The following is a 17120-nucleotide window of genomic DNA, read 5'->3' as shown; positions in this document are numbered from 1 at the left end:
TACTCAGACTAGTTCCCAGATGGCAGGGGTCCACACTAGCACCAACATCACCACAATTGGTACTAATTAGTTGGCAGTCTCAGCAGAGGTGCCAATTAATGAAAGGACATGGAGACTGAACTATTTTTTCCACTCCTAGAAGTGGTTCCTCCAGGACAGGGTTGAGATACACTGCAAGCCAGGGAGAGGGAAACTTGCAGTGCTGTTATCCATGCTGTAGCTGTTTCTGTAGGTAAATGGAGTATTTCAGTCTCCATGACTTTCAATCCAGCACAAGCATTAACAGAAGAAATTTAGCAGAACACCACTGGACTAAAGAGAAGTCAAAATTTGGGATAACAGGACTCCTACTGATAGTAGGGAGGCTACTATCTCACAACACAGGAATAGGCATTTCATCTTCTTGCCAAACCTTTCATTTCAAGATTTAAATGGAGTATCCAAACATCTTTGCCAATGGATCAAGGGAAGGGGAAAAAGTCTTTTGTACATACCTTTGCTCTGCATGAATGAGAGCCACCTTGAAAGTTAATGACACCATAAGCATCAGTTGAACTCTGTTCTGTGTGTTTTTCCACTGACCATTCTTCTATTTCTTGATTAAAATTTTCACCCAGTTTGACATCTGTATATTTCATGGCAAGACTTGCAGTAAAGCAAGCATGTTGCCTGACCAAGCGACCACAGCAGCACCTGTACACGATTATATATTACATTTGTAGTCATTAATCTCATTGTACTTGGATGCATGGAGTAATTAAAGGGGACAAATCTTTTTACAGCAGAGTTAGTGGGAAAAAGTTAGAATGTCCATGCCTATAAATGAACTATCTGAACCTCAGTTACACCCTTCTAGGGTTATATCTACATTAGCACGTTTGTCAGTAAAACTTTTGTTGATAGGAGTGTGAAAAAAGCACCTCCCAACCAACAAACATTTCATCGACAGAAGTGCCATTGTGAACATCACTATGTCGGTGGGACAGCATCTCCCACTGACATAGGTACCGTTTGGGGTGGTTTAATTACGCTGGCAGGAGAGCTCTCTCCCGCCAGCATACAGCCGCTACACTAGAGACCTTACAGTGGCACAGCTGCAGCGATACAGCTGTGCCACTCTAAGGTCTGTAGCGCAGAATGATAAAGTATAGGAAAACCTTTGGATGAGCAACTCCTATCAAAAGACTGTCAGGCTGATGTAATCAAACCTGGCAAGAGATTTTGGCACTTAGTACTAAATTCCCCACTTATTTTCTTTAGCTTTCCAAAGACAAAAGTTCCCATAACATTCAGAGCAAAGTTATACAGACGATTCACAATTATGTCAAATACTGATGGCTCTTATTCAAAGCTGAAGAGTGCAGTGAATTGAAAGCCAAAACACATTGCAAGTCTGCTGGCTACTCTTAGTGTCCAGAAAGGTTTGATTATTTAAGTTACTTTTTCCTAAGTATTATAGGTAGGGCTGGAAGCGCTGCCCATTATTAAGGTTGCTCAACACTTTCCATTATAAGACCCTGTTTCCAGTTGCCTATATCTTTGCCACATTAACCATTTGGACTGAAATTTTACACGCCAGCTGAAAGATTCAGCCAAAATGACTCAGCCATTTCCAATAATGGAGCCCCAAACTCCCAAGCCTCAGCATTCCTCTGCTGTCAGGAAATATCTGTGAAACCCAAAGGCAAAGTGTGTGTCTCATCCCCCTCTAGTGCTCGTCCACAGAAAACATCAACCAACTACTGCTCTCTGTTACTATGTTAACTCAAATGGCAGAGTTCTGTGCTGTGGAACCAAAAGCTCCAAACCTGTTGAAGAAACTTCAGTCGCAATATAATATCACATCATGGAATTTGATTTTTTAGTTCACTTTTATCAATAAAGGTTGCCTTGTGTGCAGAGCCATCCCTAGGGAGGTCTGGGGCAGAAGTGACAGATTTGTCTCCTCTGGGACCAACCACACTGGCCAATCGCACCGGCCCACAAGGCCTCCCAAAGCGCGTGGCCTGGCGCAGTTGCCCCGATTCGCCTACCCAAGGGACAGCTCTGCTTGTATGTATGCATTATGACAGAGTCTTTAATTACATAATCACATACTACTTTTTTTCCCCACACGATCCCTGCCTCATTCAGTGCACAGGATAGACCTGCTCTGGGAATGAACCAGGCTGTGTAATGAAAGAGACTGTTGTCTTTAGGACCCTTACCTTATTTGTGGCAGAAGCTGAACGAGGCAGGAGATGGCAGGAAGACAGAGGATGGCCTCAAGGTTAAGGCAATTGAATGCTGCCCTGGCAAACTAGATTCTATCCCTGCCTCTTCCACAGTGTTCTTATGTGATGCTATTAAAGTTGCTTGAACAAAACTTTTCATGAGTGGCCACTAATGATGTGTTCCTCATTTTCTGGGTACCTGATTTGATACCCTGAGGTCTAATCTGCGGAAGTGCTGAGCACTCACAGCTGCAACTGAAGTCAATGGGATTTGTGCTTTCAACGTACAATGCTATGTAATGGTAACTACTCTGAACAAAAAAAAAAAAAATTTCAGGTCCTAGTCATCTCAACTTTGTCACCAAGAATTAGTGAAAGCTTTTCTCTTGTTCTCTGTGCTTCAGCTCCCCACTGAAAATGGAAATACCACCACCTGACCTCACAGGGGGGTTGCAAAAGAAATTAGCACCCCTGAAGCACTCAGACACTGTAGTGATGAGCACCATAGAAGAGCCCATGAGGAAATTAATAAGTCTGTTTTCAGAGAAGGGTTTGAATAGCATGTTGTAACATAAGAACAGTCATACTCAGTCAGACGAAAGAACCATCTAGAGCAGTATCCCGTCTTCCAACAATGGCCAATGCCAGGTGCCCAACAGGGAATGACAGAACAGGTAATCATCAAGTGATCCATCCCCTGTCACCCATTCCCAGCTTTTGAAAAACAGAGGCTAGGGTCACCATTCCTGTCCATCTTGGCTAATAGCCATTGATGGACCTATCCTCCATGAACTTATCTAGTTCTTTTTCTGAACCCTGTTATAGTCTTGGCCTTCACAACATCCTCTGGCAAGGAGTTCCAGAGGTTGACTGTATAGTGTATGAAAAAATACTTCCTTTTGTTTGTTTTAACCCTGCTGCCTATTAATTTCATTTGGTGACCCCTAGTTCTTGTGTCATGAGAAGGAGTAAATAACACTTCCTTATTTACTTTCTCCACATCAGTCATGATTTTATAGACCTTAATCATATCCCCCCTTAACTGTTTTTTTTCCAAGCTGAAAAGTCGCAGTTTTATTAACCTCTACTCACATGGCAGCAGTTTCATATCACTAATTATTTTTGTTGCCCTTTTCTGAACCTTTTCCAATCCCAATATAACAACATACAATAGTAAAGAGGGTTGAGGCCACATGTTGAGCAACAAAGACTGAACAAAATATCAAATAGCTGCTCATAAAGTGAGTACAATCCATTGTGTACACTGAATGAGAAAGTGAAAAATAATTAAATATGATCATGTAATTAAAGACTGCATCATAATGCATATGCATACAGTGGCTTTAATTCTGGTATTCCCTAACCATTGAGGGTTTGACTTTCCAATCTTAATAATGTTTTTAATGAAATTTTATACAATAACTACTCCATAGTTAGGGCCCTACCAAACTCATGCTCCATTTTGGTCAATTTCAGGGTCATAGGATTTTAAAAATAATAAATTTCATGATTTCAGCTACTTAAAAATTTAAGACAGTTACTCACCTTTGTAACTGTTGTTCTTCGAGATGTGTTGCTCATATCCATTCCAATTAGGTGCGCGCGCGCTGCGTGCACATTCATCGAAAGACTTTTTACCCTAGCAACACTCGGTGCGTCAGCTGGGCGTCCCCTGGAGTGGCGCCGCTATGGCACCAGATATATACCCCTGCCGACCCAACCACCCCTCAGTTCCCTCTTGCTGGCTACTCCGACACTGAGGAAGGAGGGTGGATTTGGAATGGATATAAGCAACACATCTCGAAGAACAACAGTTACAAAGGTGAGTAACCGTCTTTTCTTCTTCGAGTGCTTGCTCATATCCATTCCAGTTAGGTGATTCCCAAGCCTCACCTAGGTGGTGGGGTCGGAGTGAGATGTTGCAGAATGTAAAACTATTGAGCCAAAGGCTGCATCATCTCTGGACTGTTGACCCAGAGCATAATGTGAAGAAAAGGTGTGGACCGAAGACCAGGTAGCTGCGCGACATATCTCCTGGATAGGTACACGAGCCAGGAAGGCGGCAGATGAAGCCTGGGCCCTGGTAGAATGCGCGGTGATGTGGCTTGGGGAAATATATGAGCCAAATCATAACAAGTGTGGATGCACGCCATCACCCAAGATGAGATGCTCTGAGAGGAAACAGGTAGGCCTTTCGTTCGGTCTGCTACCGCGACAAAGAGTTGAGGCATTTTCCGAAAGGTTTTGTCCATTCAATATAAAATGCGAGCGCTCTACGGACGTCCAGGGAGTGCAATTGTTGCTCCTGTCACATTGAGTGTGGCTTCGGGAAGAAGACCGGGAGAAAGATGTCCTGGTTAACATGAAAGGCCGAAACCACCTTAGGGAGGAATGCTGGGTGTGGTCGCAACTGCACCTTGTCCTTGTGGAACACAGTGTACGGTGGATCCACCGTAAGAGCCCTAAGCTCGGAGATTCGTCTGGCCGATGTAATGGCTATGAGGAAAGCTGTCTTCCAAGACAGGCAGAGTAGCGAGCAGGTTGCTAACGCCTCAAATGGGGGAGACATAAGTCTGGTTAAAACCAGGTTGAGGTCCCAGGTCGGGGCTGGGTGGCGTACTTGGGGGTATAAGCGCTCCAGGCCCTTGAGGAACCTCGAGGCAATAGGGTGTGAGAACACGGAACGGTCACCTTCCCCTGGGTGGAAGGTAGAGATGGCTGCCAAGTGTACCCTCAGTGATGATACTGCTAGGCCCTGCTGTTTGAGAGACCAGAGGTAGTCCAAAATAGAGGGAATCAAGACCTCAGTGGGAGTAAGATTATGCATTTCACACCAGCAGGAGAAATGCTTCCACTTGGCCAGATACGTTGACCGGGTGGAAGGTTTTCTGCTACCCAGGAGAACTTGTCGTACTGATGCAGAGCAACGTAACTCTGACTGGTTTAGCCACGCAGCAGCCACGCCATGAGGTGAAGGGCCTGCAGGTCCAGGTGGCGAAGTCTGCCGTGGTCCTCAGTTATGAGGTCTGGGTGGAGTGGCAGGGAAATTGGATTGGCTATCAACAGGTTGAGCAACGTGGTGTACCAGTGCTGCCTGGGCCACGCTGGAGCGATCATGATGAGGTGCACTCTGTCCCTGCGGAGTTTTAGCAGTACGTTGTGAACCAGCGGGAACGGTGGGAAGGCATAAAGGAGCTGGCGCTTCCACGGCATCAGGAAAGCGTCCAAGATCGATCCCGGGGAGAGACCTTGGAAGGAACAGAACATCTGGCATTTCCTGTTCGCGTAGGAAGCAAACAGGTCTATGTGGGGAAATCCCCACTTCTGGAAAACAGAATGAATAATGTCCGGGCGGATCGACCACTCGTGAGACAGGAAGGACCTGCTGAGTTGATCCGTCAGTGTTCCGAACCCCTGAGAGAAAGGACGCTACCAGGTCTATCGAGTGGGCTATACAAAAGTCCCAGAGTTGGATGGCCTCCTGACAAAGGGGGGAGGATCGTGTCCCTCCCTGTTTATGCAGTACATGGCCGTTGTGTTGTCTGTAAACACTGAGACACAACGGCCCTGTAACTGATGCTGGAACGCCTGGTATGCCAGGCAGACTGCTCTCAGTTCTCGGACATTTATGTGTAATGTCAGCTCCTGAGATGACCAGAGGCCTTGAGTACGAAGGTGTCCGAGGTGAGCACCCCAGCCGAGAGATGATGTGTCCGTCGTCAGGGACATTGAGGGCTGGGGCAGATGGAACGGCAGCCTTGTACACACCAGGGAGGGAGTTAGCCACCAGTCTAGGGAGCCTAGGATGCTCGGGGGAATGGCGACTATACTGTCTATTGGGTCCCTGCCCGGGCGGTATACCGAGTTGAGCCAAACTTGGAGAGGATGGAGGCGGAGCCTGGCATATTTGGTTATGAATGTGCAGGCAGCCATATGACCCAGGAGACCGAGACAAGTGCGAGCCGAGGTCATCGGGAAATTCTGTAGACCTCGGATGATTGTTGCTATCGCCTGAAAGCACGGCTGTGGTAAGCAGGCTCTGGCTAGACTGGAGTCCAGGATAGCTCCTATAAAGTCTAACCAGAGTGGATTTTTCTATATTGATCATCAGGCCTAGGCGTGTCAATAGGTCCTTGATGATGCCCACATGCTGAGTGACTTGTGTCTTGGAAGCCCCTCAGATGAGCCAATCATCCAGATACAGAAAAACGTGTATCCGATGTCGGCGGAGGTAGGCAGCGACTACGGCCATATACTTTGTAAATACCCTTGGGGCTGCAGAAAGGCCAAAGGGCAGGACCGTAAACTGGAGGTGCTGACGGTTGGCTACGAAGCGGAGGAATCTCCTGTGCGGAGGAAAAATGGCAATGTGAAAGTACACGTCCTTCATATCGAGGGCAGCATACCAGTCTCCAGTATCCAAGGACGGGATAATGGTCCCCAGGGATACCATGCAGAACTTCAACTTTATCATAAACTGGTTGAGTCCTCGCAGATCTAGGATAGGTCTGAGACCTCCCTTTGACTTGGGGACTAGGAAATAACAGGAGTAAAACCCCTTGCCCCTTTCATCCATTGGTACCTCCTCTATAGCTCCCATGGCGAGGAGCGTCCACACCTCTTGTAAGAGGAATTGCTCGTAAGAGGGGTCCCTGAAGAGGGACGGGGTTGGAGGGTGGGGCTGAAATAAATTGGAGGTGGTACTCACACTCCACCATGCGTAGGACCCAGCGATCTGAAGTTAACTGGGACCACGCCGGGAGGAAGTAGGAGAGACGGTTGAAGAAGGGAGGAGAGGGATCCTGGCCTGTAACCAGTACGCTGCTCTAGGGCGCATCTTCAAAAGTTCGTCTTTGGTCTCGGTGGTGGTTTCAAGGGATCTTGATTTTGGCCCTCTTTGGGATCCTGATGGTCGTCTGCGCCGCCTGCCGAAGTTCTGTCTTTGTCTAGGCGCAGACTATGGGAGGTGAGGTTGGGGACGGAAAGGCCTGCGTTGGGTCATGGCAACACCCGAGGCCAGAGTCCTGGCTACTGAGTCGGCTGCATCCAACGAGGCCTGGAGGAAAAAGTTCTGGCCACCTTTTTCCCTTCCTCCACAAGGGCAGCGAACTCTTGGAGGGAGTCTTGAGGGAGAAGCTCCGTAAATTTACCCACCGCCGACCAGGTGTTATAATTATAGTGGCTAAGCAGAGCTTGTTGATTTGCCACCCGGAGCTGTAGGACACCTACCGAGTACACTTTGCGGCCGAGTAAGTCCATTTGCCTAGCCTCCTTTGATTTCGGGGCTGGTGCCTGCTGGCCATGCCATTCCCTCTCATTAACAGACTGGACGACTAGTGGGCAGGGAGGAGGATAGACATGCAAGTACTCGTACCCTTTAGAGGGCACCATATATTTATGCTCGACTCCCCTGGCCGCAGGAGGGATAGAGGCTTGAGACTGCCATACAGTATCGACATTGGCCTGGATGGTCCGAATAAATGGTAGGACCATTCTAGTGGAGGCATCTGCCGACAGAATGTCCACTACCGGGTCTTCTACCTCCGGGACTTCCTCCACCTGGAGGTTCATATTGAGTGCTACCCTCCTGAGGAGGTCCTGATGGGCTCTCAGGTCGACTGGAGGAGGGCCCGAGGAGGATGTTCCTGCCACCGCCTCATCTGGAGAAGAGGAAGAGGAGATGCCGGGGATGAGCGGTCTTGTGTGGCCTCTTGCTCTTGGGTAACCTCCTGCTCCAGTGGAACCTGGGATTCCGGTGGGTGAACTGGGGCTTCCTCCGTAGCAGTTGGAGGAGGACAGCTAACGGTCGCCTCTGGCACTCTGTGCTCTGATAGGACAGAGCAAGATGGCACTACTGGTACGCCTTGGGCCTGGTGGTATGCCCAAGGTGTCCAGAATGACCACTGATGGGGGCCTTGGTCCTGGGCCTGGGTCTCTTGGAAGACTCTGGTGGGCACATCAGAATCACAGTTCTATGTATAAGAGCTGTCCGCATGGGAGGACACTGATGCATGTCTGGGTGGCCATGGAGGAGCTGAGAAGCCCTGGGCAGAGTCTCTGTCTCCAGCGGACCTTGCTCTACTCAGCATCGGGGACTGGTACCGGGAGGCATACCAGTACCAGGAACGAGATCAGGACCTGCGACCGGAGTGGTGCCGGGAGGTCGACCGAGATCTCGAGGCTCGAAGGGAGTGGCTACAGGAGTCACAGTGCCTGGAGCGGTGCCGGGAGCTGGAGCGGTGCCGAGAGTGGCAGGCCAGTAAACGGGATACTGAATGGCGCCGCGAGCGTGACAGGTACCAGTGAGGAGAACAGTGCCGGGACAGCAAGTGGCGTCGGGAGCGGGAGCGCCGACGGGACCGAGAACGTCTGTGGGACCGTGATCGAGAACAATGCCGCTTTGGTGTGCCGACAGAGGATGGTCTTATCAAGGCAGGCTTGCCGACAGACTGAATTACCCGCACTGGCGGTGCTGGGGGATGAGGCAGCGTCAACTCTGTCACGGCAATCAGATCCCGCGCCATTGAGAATGTCTCCAGCGCGGATGGAATAGTAAGCTCAACCACGGCTCGCGCCAGGGAGCTGACAGGCACCGGACTCAACGGCCCTTGTGGGACCAGAATTGACGGTGCCGACGTCATCGGTGTTGCGGCAGGTGTCGGTGCCGGGCGATCCGACTTAGACGAGCTCTCTGGCTGCAGTGGAGGTGGCACAGAAGCAGCAGAAGTCTTAGGCTTTCTCGACCTCGGGGAGAGGGAGCGGTGCCGAGTTGACTTTGGTGCCGGCGACGGCCAGTGCCGAGAGGTCTTGGCAGTACCGGCGCGGTCCAGTACCGAGGAGGCACTTCTGCCCACCGATTGTCCAGCGCTCGGTGCCGAAGGCGGAGGGTTAAGAGCCACCTCCATGAGGAGCTGTTTTAGCCGAAAGTCCCGCTCCTTTTTTGTTCTAGGCTTAAAGGTCTTGCAAATGCGACACTTATCTGCCAGGTGAGATTCCCCAAGGCACTTAAGGCAGGAGTCGTGTGCATCTCCTGTCGGCATCGGCTTGCGACAGGATGAGCATGGTTTGAAATCCAGTGAACCGGGCATGGGCCCTGGCACTGGGTGCGGGGAAGGGGCTAATCCCCAAACCCCTCTTAACTATAACACTAACTATGAACGATGTTAACTATAACTATAAAACTTTGAACTATATACACAAAAATAACTAGAGAACTACGAGTAGCTAGGGAGGTGGAGGTCAGTAAATACACACTCCACTGTTCCAACGACCGACACAGGCAGTAAGAAGGAACTGAGGGGCGGTTGGGTCGGCAGGGGTATATATCCGGCGCCATAGCGACGTCACTCCAGGGAGCGCCCAGCAGACCCACCGAGTGTTGCTAGGGTAAAAATCTTCCGACGAACGTGCACGCGGCGTGCACACACCTAACTGGAATCGACATGAGCAAGCACTCAAAGAAGAATGGAAATTTCATGGTGTTGTATTTGTAAGAGTCCTGACCCAAAAAGGGAGTTGGGGGGGGGGGTCACAAGGTACGAGGGACTGTGGTACTGCTACCCTTATTTCTGCGCTGTTGCTGATGTTGGCGCTGCTTTCAGAGCTGGGCAGCTGGAGAGTGGCAGCTGCTGACTGGGAGCCCAGTTCAGAAGGCAGAGCCGCCACCAGCAGCAGCACCAAAGTAAAGATGGCTTAGTATGGCATTGCTACCTTTACTTCTGCACTGCTGCCTGCAGAGCTGGGCCCTCAGTCAGTAGCTTTCACTCTCCGGCCACCTGCCTCTGATGGCAGCAATGCAGAAGTAAGGGTGGCAATACCCCGCCCCCCCCTAAAATAACCTTGCGACCTGACCTTAAACTGGGTCAGGATCCCCAGTTTAAGAAACGTTAGTATTCCCCATTAAATCTGTGCAGTATAGGGTAAAAAGCACACAAAACGCCAGAGTTTGGGAGGGAGGCCAGATTTCACAGTCCGTGATACATTTTTCATGGCCGTGGATTTGGTAGGGCCCTATCCACACTGCATACAGCTTCCATAGAATTCTGTATACTTTACACAATCTTCTATTTCTAGTCTTTTGCGGGCTGGTCATTTTGTAATATTAAAATTCTTTTTTAAAATGTTACAATAAGTCTCTGAATAAATATTTAACAAACCAAAGTCATAATAATTATCACTAAAAATAAAGAGTTGCTTACCTGACAAGTTGTTGACAAATCTGACATCCTGGAAGGCATCTATGAAGAAGAATACACAGGTAAACACAAGTTTAACACTTTCTGTACACTTCATATGTATACAGAACAAAGATTATTGAATAAAAAAAATATAATGATACAGAAAATGTGTACTTAACCTTTCACCAAATATATAAGTTTCAAGCTTTTCTTCATTTATTTCTCTGATTAACATTAATATAGAAAGCATGGCAACACAGGGATGGTTAGCACAAAAAAAAATATGCTCCGCATCTATTTGTTAAGCTACAAAGGTCAACTTCTATTCAAAAAGTTTCTATCTGCACTCATTGAAACAATTATAAACAAACTGAGACCTTGTCTACATTACACAGTTTCATTGACAAAACAGACGAGGTGTACACACAACAATGCTCCTCTGCTGATTTAACTCTCCTGCTGCGCTGATATAATAAAACCACCTTGATAAGCCACACAAAGGTTTTTTGCAACAAAGTTAGAGCAACACAGTGTCGGTGTAGACCAGGAGAGGGCAAAACTTTCAATCCGGCCCACGGGATTGCCAGCCCTGTGACGCAGCGGGACTAAGACAGGCTCCCTGCCTGCCCGGGGCCTGGACTGCTCCCAGAAGCAGCTGGTACCACATCCTTGCGGCCCCCGGGGGATGGAGGGTGGCAGAGAGGTCTGTGCCCTGCCCTTGCCTGCAGGTATCGCACTCCGCAGCTCCCATTGGCTGGGAACAGAGAACTGTGGCCAATGGGAGCTTTGGGATACCCACAGGTGAGGGCAGCGCGCAGTGGAGCTTCCTGCCCCACTCCACCCCCAGGTGCCGCTGCTGGACCAGCTGGCCACTTCCAGGAGCTGCACGGGCTGGGGCTGGGGCTGGGGCCGGGGCCGGGAAGGAGCTTGCCTTAGCCCCTCTGCACTCCACAGTCACCCTGGAGCTGCTCAAGGTAAGCAGCGCAGGGCCAGAGCCTGCACCCCAACCTCCTGCTCTGAGCCCCCTAACCTCCTGCCTCACCCCTCCTGTGCCCCAACCCCCTGCTCTGAGCCCCCTCCTGCACCCCAAACCCCTGCCATACCCCAACCCCTTGCCCCAGTCTTGCATTCATATGCTCCACGTACAATTTCTCCACCCAGATGTGGCTCTTGGGCCAAAAAGTTTGCCAACCCCTGGTGTAGACATCGCACTTGCTTATGTTTCCCTAAGTGACTTCTAGGAGGTGTCCTAAAATGCCCATCATGACTGCTCTGCTAAGCAGTTTCTATTCTGCTGCCCTGCAGACAGGTACATAGGCATGCACTCCTCTCCCTTTAAAGCCCTAGGAATTTTTGAAATTCCACTTCCTGTTTACTCAGCTTGGACAGCTCACATCGCATCTTCCCAGCTGACAGTGCCAGCTTTCCGCAGCAAATGGGCTCCCACATGGCGTATGCCAGAGTTGTTGGATCTGTGGGGAGAGGAGGCTGTGCAGTTGCAGCTTGTAGAAACTGACACCTACAAACAGATTGCTCGTGGCATGGATGAGAAGGGGCACAAAAGGGACATGCTGCAGTGCCATGCTAAGATAACAGAGCTGAGAGAGGCTACCAGAAGGCAAAGGAGGCCAACTGTCACTCTGGTGTAGCATCAAAAATATGCCACTGCTACAAGGAGCTATATGCTATCCTCAGTGGTGACCCCACCTCCACTGCCAAGAGCTCTGTGGATACTTCAGGGGGACTGAAGGCAGTGTCCAGCAGAGTCAACCCTGAGAACAAAGTGGTGGATGAGGGGAGTGAATTGGTGGAGGATGTGCAACAGGCTCATTTGGTGGTGTAGCAAGCCAGGACCTCTTTCTGACTTCAGAGGGGTCTAGCCAGTCCCAGAAGCAGTCTGGCAAAGGCATGCCTGAAGCAGGAAAGGGGAGCTCCAGTAAGTACTCATTTTTCTTTGATAATGCATGGTTACATGGAGGTAGAGGTGTCTTATTTTGTTACATGGTGCATGTGGGAGAAAGGATCAAAATTAACACTACTAGGTACTATTTGCTTCTGCTTCGCATTTCCCTGTGCAGCTACATAATAGGGCACTGTGGAAAAGTTCGTTAATACACACTGAGATCTCCTAAGAATCCTCCATAGAGAGCTCTAGGAAACTTTCCTGCAGTTACTCAGCAATCCTCTGCCAAAGGTGCCTTGGCAGAGCTGCTTTGTTTCTTCTTCCATTGTAGGAAATTCTGGCACACACCAATCGGCAATTATTTTTGGAGGAATCAAAGCATCACTCAAGCGAGCAGCATATGGTACCGATCTGAAGTGACACATGTAGGAGATGCACCCTTGCATCTTAAGTTACCCTCAATAGTATGATTTCAGCTTCGATTGTCCCCCACCCGTGGAAAATGGTGCTAGCATTCAGAATAATGTCTCAGGACACTTGTACTGATCCCCTTCTGAAACCACCCAGATCCTTTGTCCTGTCTTGCACCTTCTTCCCCCCGCCACCCTCCAGGCCAAACTCACCATGTTTAGTGCTCTGACCGTGCTGCGTGCTTAATAAGGGAAAGTGAGAAAGAGGTATATGTAACTTTTATGATTTAAGACTGAGTGCGCATACAATAATTACTCTGTGTATTGTTTCTTTTGCTTCTGCAGATGTGCCCTTGAGGGCCAGCTCCTACAAACCAGCGGAGCACCTCCATCAGATAAGGAGGTAAACGAGGAAGAGTAAGGAGGACATGTTTCAAGAATTGCTGCAATCATCAGATCAGGCCAATAGCAAGCACAGAACATTGAGATAGACAAATGAGAAACTAGAGGAGAGAAGACAGAGTCAAGAGTGGGTAACAAAGTTCATGGAGGACCAAACAGCGACCCTGAGATCCCTGATTGCTCTGCAGGCAGAACACGAGTGCTCAACTCCCACTTACTCCTGGGGGAATTCTGCCTCACTAAGCGGGCGCAGAATTAATGTCCCCCGCAGATTTCTTTGCTTCCCTGCAGAAAAATTACTTCTAATGGGAAGCAAAGGGAATGCACAAGAGCAGTCATGTATGCCTCTCTGACAGCACAGGCAGGTTGGTTCAGGTGCCTGGAGCAGCTGCATAGACATAAATGAGATGGTGATGGGCAGTCATGCATGTGAGACAGAGAAAGAGAGAGAGAGAAGCTCTGTCCCTCTTGCTCGCTATTGCAGCACGCTTGGCATGGAGGGGCAGGGCTTTGGGGTGTTTCTGAAGAGGTAGGCTTGGGGCAGGCTCTGTCCCCTCAGTTAGAGCAAAATGTACCAGCCTGCCTGCTTAGTAATTGTTCCCATTGTCTTAGTGAATTCCTCCAGGAGTGTAAAACAGGTGTAAAACTTTTAAGGCTCCTTTACATTGCCAGAGTTGTGTAAAAGACATGTGGCCTTATAAATGCTAAGATTACTTTAGATCAGTTCTAATCACTAAATTTTTGGACTGAAAAATTTTCCTATCAAAATGTGCTCCGTGAACTGTTTGCTACTGACCTTTCTGGAGATGGTCAGTAGCCAATATAAATTATGGGTTTCATTCCCCAGCTTCACTTGCCTGTGATGTAACACTGAGCATATGACTGCATATATTTGTTGACTAATCATTAGAAATAAGGGGTGAAACCTAGCTACATTACTATAAGGCAAGGCGGGTTGGGGATTTTCTCCAGTGCTTCCCACTCCCATTCTCCATCCATTGTATTGTAGTTTAAATAAATCACCAAAATAACAAACCAGCATGATTATATTGCATTAGTTTGACAAATAAAACGTGGAATTTTGCAGATTTTTAAAATATTGTGCACAGAATTTTTAGGAGCAGAACTCCCCCACGAATATCCTCCTGCAGCCCATAGAGAACTGAATTCCTTACCCTCCCCAAACTCTCCACACACATTCCTCTCACATTCCTGATCCATAGCAGTACCCCTTGCACTCCACTGCAAGTGACATTTTCCATAATGACAGCTAGCCTTTCTGAAGTGAGGCTCTCGCAGCTACGTGTGAGTGCTGTTCACTGTCAGGTCTCTTGTAAGAAATATTAATCTGTGTATTAACTTTAATAAAAATTGAGTCTTACGAAGACAGTGATTCTTTCTTTGTGACTTACACAGGATGGTTGCAACAGAAATTCAGACAGTGGCAACTGCCACATTTGCAGACTACAATTAATGCTCAGGCAGAAATCATTACAGGGGTCATTCAAGGTGGCAAGTAAACAATGCCTGGCTTAATTCATTACAGAAAGACATTACTGGGGCTCATTGTCAAAATGCTGTTTCAAAGCCTCCCTGATTCAAATAGCCCCCCATTGAGTCCCTCTAGTAACCCTGCTATCTGGTTGCACAAAATTAGCCACCTGGCAATCCACCTCAGCACTCCACCCCTGGGAAAACTTTTCTCTCTTGGCTTTATAAGTGTTATGCAGTGCACTGAGATCTAACCTGCCAAAAAGGCAGTGCCAGCAATCCTTTAATCTGCCCAAGTCACATTCTACGGTCATTCTGTACCTGCTGAGCCTGTTATCGAAGTGCTCCTTGTTGCTGTCAAGGTTTCGGGTGTATGGATTCTTGAACCACAGGAGTAAGGGGTAGGTTGGGTCTCCCAGGATCACTATGGGCATTTCCACATCCTCTATTGGAAAGTCCCTCCTTGATGCATGTGTCACGCAACTTCCCTTACCACCTTGTGTTGATGTTAGTGACATGACCCTGGTGATACACCAGTGCCTGCAGTAGCATAGAGAAGTAGTCCTTTCTGTTGACGAACTCTGTTGCAAGATGGTTTGGGGCCAAAATTGGGATGTATGCGCCCTCTATAGCTCTGCCGCAGTTAGGGAATCCCACTGCCGCAACGGCATCCACTATTTCCTGCACAGTGCCTAGAGTCACAGTCTTTCATAGCAGGAGGCGATTCATGGCCCTGCACACTTGCACAACTGCAACCCCCGGTGGACTTCCCAACTCCAAACTGATTCATGACTGACCAGTAGCAGTCTGGAGTTGCCCACTTCCACACAGCAATCACCACCACATTTTCCACCATCTGGCACCGGAGGGCAGGGGTGAGCTCCACATACAGTTCAAAGAAGGTGGCTTTGCACATATGGAAGTTCTGCAGCCACTGCTCATCATCCCATACCTGCATCAAAATCTGATCCCACTACTTGATGCTTATTTCCTTAGCCCAACAGGGACGGTCCACCTTGTGCTGCTGCTCTGTAAATGCCAAATCAATCTTGAATTGTTTCTTTCCATGGCATACAGTAGTGCAGGCAGCATAGATTCCTGTTCAGATTAGCAACTTATGAAATACTGAAGGTCAGCCACATTGTGTTCATAATACTTATCAAAGACTGGTGAGCAGTGCAGGATCCATGCTTTCAGGCAGAGAGGGCGGGCACAAGGTTTACAGGGCCAGTTGAAAACAGTGCAAATTCCAGTCAGAAGTCCTTGGAATTATGGGATGGAGAAAACTGCACTACAGAGATGGTGATTTCACCCCCATGATGCACTGAGCTCCATTCCTAGAACTCCTAATGGGAGGTGGGAGGTGGAAGCAATTTGCATGGGGGGGATAGCTACCAATGGTACATACATATCTACCCCAATATAACGTGACCCGATATAACACAAATTCAAATATAACACGGTAAAGCACTGCTCGGGGGCGGGGCAGGGTTGCGCACTCTGGCGGATCAAAGCAAGTTTGATATAACGCGGTTTCACCTATAATACGGTAAGATTTTAGGCTCCCGAGGACAGCGTTATATCGGGGTAAAGGTGTACTCTCTTTGTCAGCGCTAGAGCATCACCTGTGGGCAAGTTCTACCGACACAAGGAGCATTGTGCGAAAATGCACAAGCAATGTAATTACAGCGGCTTATGATCACTGATGTAACTTAAGTCAACTTAACTCTGTAGTGTAGACATGGCCTAAATTATTATTTTTATGCCCTGATTCATCAAAGTACTTGAGCACATGCATAGTCCTATTGAAGCTAAATAATGGTCTTTAATCACCATTAACTTCAATGGGATTATTCACACTGTTTCTGGTTAAACCCATGCTTAAATGCTTGGTAAACTGGGGTCTTAAACTAGACAGTATGAAGCTTTTATATTTTTCTTCAACTCTTGTGGGGGAGAGGGAGTAATACGCTGTCTTTTTCTTTGACTCCATAGTTTAAATACTGCGGCATCTCCCCCTCAGAGTTGATCCTTCTCATTCCTGTGTCTTGTTAGGATTTCTTGCTTTGGGGTGAAGCTTATTTTGCCCTGCATGTGCATAAGGCTAAGCTGGGTTCTAATGAACTTGTATGATGTTCTATTAATGCAAATAATTCATTGTGAAAAGATGCAGAAATTCTAATTCCATCTCCTTCCAAATCTCATTTTACACATCTTTTCCTCTTTGTCTTTGCCTCTTACTTTCCCCTTCTGTACTGCATCACAGTTTTCTGTAACTTGCATCATAAACAATTAACTAACTTGTATTATTCAAGTCCATAATAAATTTTGGTATAATTGTACAAAAATGTACTATCTACAATAAAATTATATTGTATATTCACATTTTATAATTATGCTGAAAATAAATTAAAGCATAAAGCAAGCTCTTTAAACTGTTGTTATTTTAGTCTTTTTTGAAGCTACATTAAGTTAAAAATCTTCTGGATATTTAATATGAAACTAGATTTTGATAATTGGCAAA

The 17120-nt window shown here is 47.9% G+C and overlaps 1 protein-coding gene across 7 annotated transcripts in view; it reads right to left on the bottom strand.

Annotated features, from left to right (window-relative positions):
• TRPM7 (transient receptor potential cation channel subfamily M member 7) overlaps nt 1-17120 on the bottom strand; it is a 146286-nt gene that overhangs the window by 75536 nt on the left and 53630 nt on the right. For all 7 annotated transcript variants that reach the window (XR_012656560.1, XR_012656561.1, XM_075069662.1 and 4 more), the window contains 2 exons: nt 10412-10450; nt 495-693 (listed from right to left, as the gene is read on the bottom strand). Coding sequence is in view for 5 of the 7 variants with exons in the window: in XM_075069662.1 (XP_074925763.1) it covers nt 495-693; nt 10412-10450 (238 nt within the window). In the remaining 2 variants the exon portion in view is untranslated. The remainder of the gene's footprint in view (nt 1-494; nt 694-10411; nt 10451-17120) is intronic.

Source organism: Chelonoidis abingdonii, chromosome 9, assembly GCF_003597395.2.
Source record: "Chelonoidis abingdonii isolate Lonesome George chromosome 9, CheloAbing_2.0, whole genome shotgun sequence".
Lineage (NCBI taxonomy): Eukaryota > Metazoa > Chordata > Testudines > Testudinidae > Chelonoidis > Chelonoidis abingdonii.
This window is presented reverse-complemented; position numbering and strand designations above follow the sequence as displayed.